At 47.8% G+C, this 13,839-nt stretch overlaps 1 protein-coding gene across 1 annotated transcript; it reads left to right on the top strand.

Annotated features, from left to right (window-relative positions):
- Positions 1–989: 989 nt before the first annotated feature.
- SIX3 (SIX homeobox 3) lies at positions 990–4,914 on the top strand. Its single transcript, XM_036752720.1, has 2 exons — positions 990–1,816; positions 4,722–4,914. Exons 1-2 carry the CDS (start codon positions 990–992, stop codon positions 4,912–4,914), a joined length of 1,020 nt encoding a protein of 339 aa, XP_036608615.1.
- The last annotated feature ends 8,925 nt before the right edge of the window (positions 4,915–13,839 follow it).

Raw genomic sequence — 13,839 nt, 5'->3', positions numbered from 1 at the left:
GAAGAGGACCTACGTGCAAATCATGTGCAAATTGTCTCAGTTCGGAGTCCATCGTACGAATGGGTGCGGATTCTAGGCCAGGCCAAGTCCCTTATCCCCTAGATCTTTAGTTTTAACGAGGCTCGTTAAAAAAAAAATCACAATAATATTCCACCCTCTAATTGCTCATCCCATTCAACAAATACGAGCACACTGCTTTTCACATTATTTGAACCCTTATTTAGGGGAGGGGGAGGAAGACAGACAGGGAAGAGGGGGTAAATGGAGAGAGAGAGGGGGAAGTGGCGAGATTAAGAGTTGCAAAGATTAAAAAAAATTCTTTCTCCCGGAGTACTCCCTCCCTTTCTCCCTCTCCCCCTCCCCTCCCCCTCCTCCTTCTCCTCCTCCTCCCCCCCCTGCGCATTTGGGCTAAGTGGTAAAAACCTTCCTTACGTACTCATTATTGATTGGCAGTGCTGACAGTGATTGGCAGGGGTTGCCGTGGCAACGCCACAACGACACTCAGAAGACCAATAGAAAAGCGAAACAAAATGTTTCAATGCTGCACTCACTGTGGATTTAGGGGAGATATTATGAGGCTGTTGTCATTAGGGCGATTGCTGTTGAATCGCTGAATCTTGACTCGGTGGTGGTTGGCTCTCTCTCTCTCTCTCTCTCTCTCTCTCTCTCTCTCTCTCTCTCTCTGTGCACGCGCGCGCGTGTATGTGTGTGTGAGCGCGCGCGCGCGCCCGGCCACTCTCCTTCCCCTCTCTCTATGTGGCTGCGCGGGTGTGTGTGTGTGTGGATGTGTTCGGGGTGTGGGTGTCCTTTACTCCTATCTTTCTCCTCCTCTTCCTCCTCCTCCTCCTCTTCCTCCTCCTCCCTTCTCCTCTCCCTCCTCTCTCTCTTTTCCTCCTCCTCCCTCTCCTCCTCCCCCCTCTCCTCCTCCTCCTCTTCCTCTCCTCTCTCTTCCTCTCCCTGAATTTTCTCCTCTCCTCTCAGGTCATTCCATGGTATTCCGCTCCCCTCTAGAGCTCTATCCCTCCCACTTCTTCTTGCCAAACTTCGCGGATCCTCACCACCGCTCCCTACTTCTGGCTAGTAGCAGCGGCGGCGGCGGCGGCGGCGGGAGCAGTGCGGGAGGAGGAGGCGGCGGCGGCGGCGGCGGCGGCGCGGGAGGAGGCGGCGCGGGAGGAGGCGGCGGCGGTGGCGGAGGAGGCGGCGGCAGCGGCGGCGGCTCCAGGGCCCCCCCGGAAGAGTTGTCCATGTTCCAGCTGCCCACCCTCAACTTCTCTCCGGAGCAGGTGGCCAGCGTCTGCGAGACGCTGGAGGAGACTGGGGACATCGAGCGACTGGGACGCTTCCTCTGGTCCTTGCCCGTGGCCCCAGGGGCGTGCGAGGCCATCAACAAGCACGAGTCCATCCTGCGCGCCCGAGCCGTGGTCGCCTTCCACACGGGCAACTTTCGCGACCTCTACCACATCCTGGAGAACCACAAGTTCACCAAAGAGTCGCACGGCAAGCTGCAAGCCATGTGGCTGGAGGCGCACTACCAGGAGGCGGAGAAGCTGCGCGGCCGCCCTCTTGGCCCAGTGGACAAGTACCGAGTGAGGAAGAAGTTCCCGTTGCCCCGGACCATCTGGGACGGCGAGCAGAAGACTCATTGCTTCAAGGAGCGGACTCGGAGCCTGCTCAGGGAGTGGTACCTTCAGGACCCCTACCCCAACCCCAGCAAGAAACGCGAACTGGCTCAGGCCACGGGCCTCACCCCCACACAAGTAGGCAACTGGTTTAAGAACCGGCGGCAGCGGGACCGGGCGGCTGCGGCCAAGAACAGGTCAGTGCCAGGGACCCGCAGCCCCGTAGCACCCAGCCCCAAGCCGTTCCCAATTTTTCACTCTCTATGGCTGGAGGCATCGGGCCTGCGGAAGGGGACCAACCCTGGGAGGGCGGGGAGTGGAGACAGGGAGGAAAGGAGGCAAGCCCGGGGACAATCTGGGAAAGTTTGCACCGCCCGCAGGGCGCGGGGAAGGGGAGCTGGTCTTATTAAACTTATTTGTCCTGGGATGAAGGTGGGGGTCGGGGAGCAGGTAGCCAGCCTTCCAGCTCTTTCCGTGTGCCTTCTTGGTAAGTGTGAGGTGTCTTGGGGCGCCGGCCACTCAGGCCTTGCGCCGAAGTGTCCAGCTCTCTCTCCCGCTCCCCCGCCCATGCCCAAGAGTTGTCTGAAGCGGGACCAGGTTGGGGCTCCGAGTGGCCCCAGAACACCAGAAGCAGAGCTCGGTGCCTCCGCCTCTTTCTCCCACTTTCCTGTCTCTAGTTCATGGCTCTCTGCTCAGTGGAAAAACGATGGAGAGCACAGAGAATTCTTTATCCTCAGTTCTCGGCTGTCCAACAAAAATTTCGATCTATTTGAACATTGTAATAGTAATACTAAGCAAATATGTTTATGTATATGTGTATGATGTGTGCATAAATATGCATGTGTGTATACACATAAACATAATTTGTGTATAAATATTTGTGGAGGTTAGAAAGGAAAAATTCTAATTAATACAAAGAGAGGACAGAATATTCATGCGGAAGCTTCTGTTATTTCAAATTCCTGACCTACTTACTGTATTGACAGGCATGAGAGAGAGCCGGGTAGAACCGGACAAAAACGGCTCCTCTGATTGTGTATGTGTGTGTGTGTGTTTGAGTTTAGTATATCATAGATATGAGCGCTGGAGAGGGTAATATGTGTGTGTAGTGATGTGTGTCTACTTTCAGCTTGAATCGGGTCGGTTCATGGGGGTTCGGTGAATCTTTCCAATTTGGAAAGTCGAGGTCACTGTGGACTGGGGTGGGGGGTCAGTCCCCAATCCCACAGGCCAGTTAGATGTAAAGTTGTTTGAGAGCTCGACTGGGTTAGCTGAGGTTGCAGGCCTGTATGAAACGGAGGGAGAGAGGGGGAAAAACAGTGGAAGGAAGGAAAAGGAGAAGAGAAAGAAAGGAGGAAGGAAAAAAAGAGAGCTAAAGAAAGGAAGGGGGAAGAAAATTGAAATTCCAAGGCAGAATCTTTTCTCTAGTTCTTCTGGGACTCCAACCAGTCCTCAGATCCAACCCTGCTGTGATAGTACTAGTAAGTAGTCCTGTGCTGCTGACAGTGGGGTTGATAAAACTGTGTGGGTTTGTGCTTAAGTCCCGGAATCTAGTAGCTTGTTTTTTAGCTTCAAATCCTCCAAGCTCTCTCTTGTGGAGCCCGCTTTTCGCCCCATGGGGGGAAGACCCAAGGCGGTGTTCAGGCCTTCTCTTTCCTAACCTCTTTGCCTCAGCGTAGGGCCGAGACCCAGCTCTCCGAAGCGGAAAGAATGTTTATATGAAGGTCGTCAGCACTCCGCTGCCTTACTTCTTTGCTTTATCGCCTCTTTCTTCTCTCTTACCCTTCTACTTTCTTTTTCCTTCTTTCTGTCTCTCCCTGTCTTCTTCATTTAGTTTATTATATATTTTTTAAATGCTTCCACTGCCAACTAACGCCCAGTTTCAAAACATCCTTGGAGAAGGGGTCTTGGAAACAAGGCCCTAAGAGGGATATCTTGTGTCTTCTCTGTCAACCTACCCAACTGGAGCTAGCTGCAGTACGGAGAACAGACTAAATGGATGGTGGGGATGCCAGCCGAGAAACTGGGGTCTCTTGCCAAACACCTCTCTTTTTCTCTACTATCCATTGTATCCCGTGGGCCAAGATACATGCTTCCTATTCCCACCCCTTCCCCTGCAGCCAGCCTGACTGTAGGCCTTTCTGGGCCGCAGGACCCTGGGTTCATTCCTTTCTGTCTAGGCCTGGCCCCAATCCTCTCTCCTTTCCTCTCATCTCCTTTCTCTTCTCCTGTCCTGGTTTTCCCAAGCTCTTGGTGACTACAAGAAAACCTCTAGTGAGGTCGGAGAGCCCACAGAACATAGTCTGAGGGCCAAGGAGGAGAGTATTGATAGGAGGAAAGACGGGAGAGAGCGCACTAACGAGCACTGAAGACTGGACAGATGGAATACAGGGGAAGGGGAGGGGGAGCGCAGTGGAGAAGGGAGAGACAAGGAGAAACAAGAAAAATGAGCGAAGAGAAGAGGCAAGGGGAAGTATGAAAGAATCAAAGAGAAAGAGAAAAGCGTCAAAGTGAAGAGAAAGAAGAGAGGGAGAAGACAGGAGGCCCCTAAATAGAAAGGGTAGCGACGCTCTCGGCTTTTGGGGAAGCCGGTGACCCTGGGGCTCAAATGAGTTTTTAGCCAGCTACAAGATCCAAACCCTTCTCCAATTCCGAGTTGGGGATTTAAAATGAGCCCAGGCCAGAGTGGAGGGTGAAGTGGCTTAGGAGGTTGTAGGGCAGTGGGAGGTAGAGCAGTTTCACAGAAAATGAGGGGGGAACGAAAGGGGACTCTGGTTGAGTTGCAGTGGTATTTACCTGCACATATGGGTATCAAAGTGCTTGAGTCAGTGCTTGTGGATCTGTGAGTATCAGTGTGACTGCATCGCAAATAGCGGGCGGGAGGTTGCAGGCGATCCCAGGGCTCCGGCTATGTTTATCCGGGGGATTCGGGAGTCCCAGGAGGCATCTTTAGGAGGCTATGACCTGGGCAGGGAAACACCGGGACTATGAGATTGCTTGTCTGTCCTAGAGGTAGAAGGGCAAAGGAGAGGGCGGTCTGTCTGCAGGTAAGGCTGGCTATGTCAGGGGAGCCTCGCTCCGTGTTGTCTTTTTGCCCCGCAGGCTGCAGCATCAGTCGATCGGACAGAGCGGCATGCGCTCGCTGGCTGAGCCTGGCTGTCCGACGCACGGCTCGGCAGAGTCGCCATCCACGGCGGCCAGTCCCACAACCAGTGTGTCCAGCCTGACAGAACGAGCGGACACCGGCACCTCCATCCTCTCGGTAACCTCCAGCGACTCGGAATGTGATGTATGATAGCGGAAAGACGGTCCTCCTCCACCTCTCCCTCCTCTCCCTCCTCCTCTTCCTCCTTTTCCTCCCCCCTCCCCCAACTCCTATCTCTCCCACCCTAGAGCAAACCCAAATCAGGACACATATACACACACATACACACAACCACACATGCACACACAAAGCCAAAATTAAAAAAAAAAGCAAGAAACATTAGAAACTAATCAAAAACTGTCAACAAAACCCAACCACCTTCAGCCACCACCGCCACACAACGGACCCGGACGCCAACAGACATTCACAAATGCTGATGTTGCGGGGGGAACAATTAAAAGAGGTGACAATTGTATACTTTCTAGGACAAGCACGACTTCTCCTTTCGCTTCCCATGGACGAGGCACCCCACCTGCATGACGGTTTATTTGTATCTGGGAAAATATTCTCTATAGCTTAAAACGATTTATAAAGAATCGAATACACAATCACCACCGAGGCAACAACGGGCGACAAAGACCAAAAATGACAAAAACAGCAACAACTACAACAAAAAACGAACCCACCAACGCCATCTCCGTTCTGAATTTGTACAAAAAAAGAAAAAAAGAGAACTCCTTGTGAAGAGGGAAATAGCAAATGTTTCTCGCCTTTTTTTTTTGGTCTCTCAATCTCTCTCTCTCTCTCTCTCTCTCTCTCTCTCTCTCTCTCTCTCTCTCTCTCTCTCCCTCTCCCTCTTCCTTTCTGTTTTGAAGTCCAAGTAATGGTCAGCCAAGATGCAATCTTCTGTTTTTTTGTTCAGCAGACAATCATTTTATTCGTAAGCACCTTTTTTTCTACACTCCTGTCACTGCCTGTGTGGGTACTGGTTATAAATGTGGAAAAAGGATAGTTATGACTGTAAAAGATTTTTATTTTTATTTCAAAATTTTATATGAATTATGTATATCTTAATGATGCGGTCATTTTTCCCAGTTTGTAATATATGTGTAGAAATTGCCTGTATATGCTATTGCTTTTTTCTCTTCTCCCTTTTTGCCATTCTGTGTCCTCTCTCTCCGTCTCTTTCTCTCTCTCCCACTTCCCTAACCCTTCAACACCTGCCCCTTATCTTTCTTTTTTCCCTTTTTTGATTTTTTTTTAATTTCCAAGACTTGGCGTTCCTTGCCTAGACTTAGCTGTTCTTGTCTGAGCGGCTAGGTTAGAGAAAGGGACCCCAGCATCAGCGAAACCGGAGAGTGAGACTGTAGTATTCTTATGCAAAAGCTATTTTGAGTATTTCTTAGCTGCTTTGGGGGTTTTCTCTCAACTCCCCGTAGGGCGCTTATACTGTTTCCTTAACTGCGTGTTTATCTATATGTAAAAACTTTCTAAATCAAATACAGTATTCTTCATTTTCTTATCTACTCACGAAGATTGGTGTTTTTGTCCATCACCAGGTCGATTGCCCTCTTCCGTCTTCCTCTTCCATATTTCTCTCTTTTCCTTGTGGGGCAAAGATTGTAAAATCCCATCGCAACTTTCTTAAGGAGGACCCAACCTAGGGCCCTCCTGAAAGAGAAGAAAAACGGGAGAACCGTAGCAACTCTAAGGCCCCTAACCCAAACTTTGGAGATGGTGCAAAGTGTGTATATGTGGGGGAAGGGGGGAGGAGGACAGAAGGATGGGGAGAGGGAAAGTGAGTAATAAACCCCTGGTTATAGAAGTTTCAAGTTTTACTGATCCTCCACCTTGGGGAGAGAGATAACTGGGCTGAATTGGGACTAACCAGTGTCCCAACCCAGAGCGATCCATTTATGACTACCAGTGGCTGCAGCTCTGTGTGTGTGTGTGTGTGTGTGTGTGTGTGTGTGTGTGTGTGTGTTCGGGGAGGTAATTATTGGGGAAGGCGATCTTTTCTGTTCGTTCTAATTTTTTTTTAAACTGTCCGATTGTGGTTGTTCTTGAGGGGGAAAATGCACAAAGATACTGACAAAGCCGGGAAAGCGATCCCCGAGAGCAGATCTATGGTGGGTGGCTGTGGGGTGAGGGTCAGGCACTGGGGGAAGGGAGCAGGAAGCTGGAAGGTAGCTTGCGGAACTCGGAATTGGAAAAAATGAGATACACTCCACCCCATCGCTATCCTGGCTCTGATCAGCCTGCTCATCCCACCTGCCCGAACGTGAGTGTGTATTTCTTTCTAAAACTCGGAACCCAAAGGCTTACCCAGTCCCATCTATTTGGTTTAGTGTTCTTCTTTAGAGAACATTTAAGAGGTTTTGATATACTAACTTTCCCTCTACCCTTCATCAGAACCGGGGTCCACCCCTTAACTCCTTTGCACAGGGACTGCTCTGGCCCCTTGCATCTTGGTTACGTTTCCTCTGCCTTTCAGTATAGCTCCTTATACGCAAAACTAAGTTGGGCTTCGTATGAGGCGGAGCCGGCAGCGGTGAAGCAACTCTGGAGACAGTCAAAACTTGTTCTTACTTGAAAATACAATTCTCAGAGCGAGGAGGATTAGGGAGAGTCGTGCTTGGAATTTCTTATCTGTTCCCAAACTAATTTCGACTTCCGATTCCCTCAGGTTTCAATAGTCATTTGGGCCGTGAGATCAGCGGCCCTGCTTACCGCGTAGCAAAGGGTCTGGCCGGGCAGGGCAACACAGAGGCGAAGGCCTAGGAAGTTTAGGACTAGCCTCTCGGGAGAATGTCCTGGGAAAATAGAGATGGGAGCGTGACATCCCTCCTCACAATGCTGTGTAGCTAGGTAGTATAGTATATTCCCTGTGTTTGGAAGTTAAATGTGGTCTGTATTTGCATCCACTGTCTTCCACCCCGGACAAAAAAAATTTCGGGTGTGTATCTTAATAAAATTAGTTTATCTCCATAGGCATGAATTTATAGTATCTGCCCATGCCTATGTCCTAGATCATCTAACATTTGCTAAAACATAGTGAAGTATGTCTGTATCTTGGTATATATCTAATACCAGCATGAGCCTTTATTACTTGGCATCTCAAATCTGGACTTTAGGAGTGATATAATATATTACAATCTATCTCTCTATGTGGCATTGTAGCTCACACCCAGACCTTAAACAAACCCTACTGTCTATTGAAAACCTGTGCCTGGGAAAGCAGAAGAGAGGATGGTCTGGGTAGCCCTCTCTCTGGCTAGCCTGCTAGGAAGGGACTGTGGAAGTTGGCCATAGCTCTAGAAGAGTGGACTCTACTGGGGCCAAAATAGGCTAAGCCTGAGAAACAGATTCTCTCCTGTTCAGTGGCAGTGGACAACCAAATGGGGATGTCAAAATGCTTCTTTTCTCCTAACCACTAAAAAGACTGTTTTTATGAAAACATGGGTCCCTGTCCAAGTCCCAGAACCTTCTCCCAACATAGAAATAAAGCACGTAGGATTATCTTACACTCTAAGATGGAGATTCTGAGTCTTTTTGTGTCATGGACCACTTTGGCAGTCTGGAGAAGCCCAGGAGACCACTTCTCAGAATGTTTTTTTTTTAAATGAATATGATTACAAAGGAAATCAATTATATTGAAATATAATTATCGAAATTAAAAAAACAGAACAAACAAGTTCACATGTGCCAGTTAAGAAATCCTACCAATAATTTCTTAGTCTATATCTTGTGTGTGTGCGTGTGTGTGTGTGCGTGCGTGCGCACGTGCGTGCCTGTCCATCTTATCTATCAATCAAACAATCTCTCTTTGGTCTAGGTATCACTCACTGCCCTACCTGTTTTTCTTTCTTATGTTTTATCTTACTTTATAGGTAGAGGGAATATATACATAGTATGAGTCTTGCCTAAGTGTATCCTTTGGTGAACATTGTCCTGTGGGAAGTGCATAGATAGGAATTTGTGCCTCTGGAGAATATACTTACCTGCACAATATAAGGAAGTGTAGAATGTATTTATGTGTCCATGTGATAATTCTGTGTGCAGTATAAATTTGCCTGACATAGGAATGTGTGAGTGGTATATTTGTGTTTTGTGGCACAATTGTATGTATGTAAATGTGCCTAGCTAGCCCAAATGCGTTTACAATCCGTGTGTTTGTATGGAAGGTCTGTTTATGTGTAATATAATGCATGTAGAGTGTGGCTTGTGTACATCATGTTTATGTATGGCCAGTGTAAATTTGTGCAAAGCATGTATGCCTGTAGTTTGGCTATGCATGGTTGGGGAGGAGCATAGCTACTTACTTCTAGATACAAAGATGAATATGGACAGCATCAATTTCTATTTCATCCCAATTCCTGCTCCCACTTTCAGGACCTGGAATGATGGTGGGTAATCATTCCCCTCTCCTTCTCCCCCTCATTATTTTGTTTTTTCTTAGGTAACAAATTAGGGGCCAGTTGAGGTGCTTGTACAGGCCATTTAGAAAAGGATGGATGGGAAGGACAGGGTGGGTATACACATCATGCATATGCACAAATATACCAAGTGAGAAAGAAATCCTGAACATAGCTCCATCAGCCCTATCTACCCCACCCCCATTTCTTAGTTCCCAATATATTTGACCTCTCTCCCCCGGCACCCTTAAAACCCGGAACAGGAGGTTGAGAACAAAAGTATAGGTCTTTTCTTTTGCCTAAAGTTCCAATCCCTTGGCTCCCTCAACAGACCTGGAAAAGAAACAGCAGCCACTTGTCTCTGGTTCTTTCCTCAAAGAAGCAGCCAAGTCCAAGGAGCCAGGAAGCTAAGCAGCCAACCCTGGGAGGCTAAAGAGGGAGGGATTTGGTCAGGATACCTTCGATCTCTCCTTCTCCCTCCCCAGGCAAAACCAACAATCTGGGAAATCTTTGGGATTTTGTTTCTAAAAACCACTTATAACCAGGATTTTCTTTGGGCCAAGTGTTCATTTGAGTTAGCCACATGTGCACATATAGCCAAGTTTTAAACATTGGTCATGATTGGTGGGTCTCTGTGTATTTGTCTGTGGTATGCTTTTCTCTACTGCAGCTAAACTGAGAGTGTGTGGGAGTTGGGCAGATAGGCTAACACATTTAAAATTCACCTATCAGTATTTGCAGATGTTCAAACGTGCCAAGCATCTGGCTGATTATCCCGGTACAGATTCCAAGAAGGTCACAGACATGTGCCTGGATGGTCCTCTCTGTGTCCATATCTCTCTGTTTGTGGGGGTCAGTGTGTGTGTAGCTGAAGTTCCTTAAGAGTGTGATCTCTTGCCTGTGATGGTCTGCATGTGTGTGTCCCTATACCTGAGCAGTATAGATTATCAGCAATGAGTATTCCTAGAGCTGTATGAAAACAGAGCTATCTAATGACAAGCAATTTTAATCGGCCTCCCTAATAGATAAACAATAGTGGTTGGGGATTTGCATTGGAAACCTGGCTGCAGGATTGAGGTGTAAATCTAGGGAAATCTATGTGTAAGCCCTCACACACTGAACCACCTAACCTGAGCAAGGGAGTCTTATCTCTGCATCTTTCCTCCCTCTTTTTACCCCCAGTTCCCTTTTTTTTGGAGGGGGGAAAAGCAGGGCAATTGGAGTTAAGTGACGTGATATTCAGTGACTTGCCAAGGTCACACAGCTAGTAAGTGTGTCAAATATCTGAGGCCAGATTTGAACTCAGGTCCTCCTGACTCCAGGGTTCTACTCACTTCACCACTTAGCTGCCCTGCTCCAGTTCCTTAGGGGGTAAATCTTGGCTACCTCATGCTCAGCTCATCCTCATTTCCCTTCCCATCTCCTCCTCTGGAATAGCACACCTTTGACAGCCCAGCACTGGGCCAAGTTGATTATCTATGACAAGGTGGACTTTTGATTTAAAAGACCCAGAAGCTGAAGTTAGGGCAGCCTGATGTGTTAGGAGGTGATGCTTGAGGGTGAAGGGTCAGTTGTGAGGAAGAAGGATGGGAGTGGAGGCACGGCTGGTGTTGGGCTCAGGAGGACCAATAGGTTAGCAGATGAGTGTCTGTTAATGTCTGAAGCTTCCTTCAAGGGAGCCCTCTCAGTTGCATCATTTTTTGAGTACCTGGGTCAGCTAGAGGAACATCCCCAAATAGTGGACCAGAGGAGCTATTATTGCATAATGTATGACATATACATTGCCTCCTAAGGACACCTTCAATTAACTTTAAAAACCATAACTCACCACTTGTCTTATAAATATTTGTCCAATCATATTATCATACCATTCGATAACTGGTCCTTATCATGATTTACAATATATTTTATGTGCCCTCTTTCCTGATGTTTTTGGGGTTGCAAGAGCTATGATCTCTGGCTCTGATTGTCTGTTTCTCTGCCTGGGTCTTTGTGTGACTGTCACTTACAGCCTGGCTATTGGACCTTCAACTCTCCCAAAGGCCTCCACCCCTGACTGTGGTCAGTGGTGCTTCCTTAGGCTCCAAGCTAACAGAAGCCCTTGTAGTTCCCAATTCTCTCATTTCTTGGGCAGCTTATTCCTTTCTGGTCTAGCTGGGTTCGAGCCTCGACCCAAAGTGAAAAGGAGCCCTGGCTGGCCCACTGGTTGGGGGGAGGGATCAAGCTGCCCTAGTGGGGTTCCAATGTCTCCGGTCAGCTGAACACAACTTTCTATTTGTGTGTATTCATGCAGGGGCTGATTGAACCACACTGAGCCTGGCGGGATTCTGTGGGGAGTGAGGTTGGGTAAACTAGGGTTGAGATAGAGGGTGTACACACATACATAAAAACACACACATATACATACACACATGTCCTTCTTCTCTCCCCCTCAGACACATACACATCCCTCCCTCTCCCCATATAGCTTTTCATGCATATATGTAAAAGCTCATGCCATACACACACACACACATACACACACACACATTCTCTCCCAAAGACACAATCACATCTTTACCTCTACAAACACATCTCCCCCATAACCTGTCTTCTGCAATGAACTATTAACCAATACATATGTAGCCCTTTGACCTTCAAATATGAACTCGAGATCATATACAGACTTTCTCTCCAGTTTCATGCACTTGTATTCCCATAGATCTGTGGTGGTCAGTGTATATGGATCATGGACCCACAGACAAAACATATTCCTTTCCCCAAACATACTCCAACATATACAGGCACATATGAACCTACCTTAGATACCCACATACACTAATCTGTACAAACAAACAACACAAATAGATTATCAGGCAACATCATTGTCAACAAACATTTATTGAGCCCTTTCTTTGTGTAGATGGGTCCCTGTACTGGGCACTGTGCATCAGATACACAGACTTAGAATAAAGAAAGGTGCAAGACCACACAAGTGATTCACACAAAAGGACAGAATCACACATGTGCAACTCCCTACATTAATGTCTACATGAACATAGGAACACAAATACCACACAGAAATGCCACGGAGATATGCCCAACAGCAAGAGAGCAAAGCACAAAGATAACACCCCCTTACTGGCCACACAGACACACACAGAGGCACCCAGACAAGGGGCTTTAGTGAAGCACATGAAGTCAGATCGAAAGGAGCAAAGGCCCCTGTCCTATGGCCTATGTTTGCAATAGATTGTCGACCCCCCAGCATCTCTAAGTTGTGGTGGTTGAGAGAGAGGAACAGAAAGCGAGGAGGGGGGACAGGAGAAGAGAAATGGAGGAAAAAGAAAAGGGGGAAGGGAAAGAAAGGTGGGAGGGGTGGGGAGACCAAGGAGAAAATATAGGACAGGAAGGATAGAGGAAAGAGGCAGAAAAGGAAGGATGGGAAGAGGTGAAAAGAAGAGAAAGTGACAAGGGCATCAGGTATATGAAAAAAATTAAGAAGGAAAATAAAGGTGAATAATTAGGAAAAAAAGAATCAGAGAGGAATGAGTAAGTGAGGAGAGGAAAAAGAGACATGGAAAGGAAAAAAAGAAGAAGGTAGAGAAGAGATAAGAGAAAGAATGGTTATGGGAAAAGGAGAGAGGATGCAGATTAGGTGTTTCTCAGGGAAAACCAGTGGTGCTTGGGCAGGCAAACCCCATCTGAATTATAGAGAGCTCTGGGACTGAATGAGAATGCCTCAGCAGGTCCCTTCACTGAGGAGGGCTGGAGTGGGAAGTAAACTCAGCACAGAATATTGAATCCCAGGGTCTATGCCAATGAGTGCTTACTCAACAGTGAGGCCTAAGAGGAGGGCAAGGAACCACAGAGTGGAGCCCCACCATTGTCTCAGGTGTATTGTCCCTGAATGTAGATTTGTGAGGATTTGGGGAACTTGTGTGGCCTTGTTAACTCTGTCCCAGTATACAGCTGGGAGAAAGGAGAAAGATAACACACCCTTACTGTGCTGTATACTGCCCCCTGCTCCCATTCTATGTACACACACACACACACACACACACACACACTCACACCCTCCTCTTCAGTGATATCTACCATGGAAAGACACACACACACACAGACACACACAGACACATATACAAGCATCCTCCTCTTCAGTGATATCTACCCTGGAGAGACACAGGCACACAGACACAGACACATATACAAGCATCCTCCCCTGGAGAGGCGCAAACACAAACACACACAAACACAGACACACACACAAACGAAAGCACACACACACACACACACACACACAAGCATCCTCCTCTTCAGTGATAACTACCCTGGAGAGATACAGGCACACAGACATGGACACACACAAACACAAGCACACACACACACACACATATACAAGCATCCTCCTCTTCGGTGATCTCTACCCTGGAGAGACACAGACATAGACACACACATACACACACACACACACACACACACACAAGCATCTTCCTCTTCAGTGATATCTACCATGGAGAGACACAGACACAGATAGACAGACACACACACACACATACACAACCTCCTCTTCAGTGATATCTACCCTGGAGAGACACAGACACACAGACACACACCCACACCCACAAGCATCTCCTCTTCAGTGACATCTATCCTGGAGAGACACAGACAGACAGACAGA

The sequence above is a fragment of the Trichosurus vulpecula genome, chromosome 3 (genome assembly GCF_011100635.1).
Source record: "Trichosurus vulpecula isolate mTriVul1 chromosome 3, mTriVul1.pri, whole genome shotgun sequence".
In the NCBI taxonomy this organism is placed as follows: domain Eukaryota; kingdom Metazoa; phylum Chordata; class Mammalia; order Diprotodontia; family Phalangeridae; genus Trichosurus; species Trichosurus vulpecula.
Note: the sequence above shows the minus strand (reverse complement) of the source record. Positions and strands in the feature narration are given on the sequence as shown.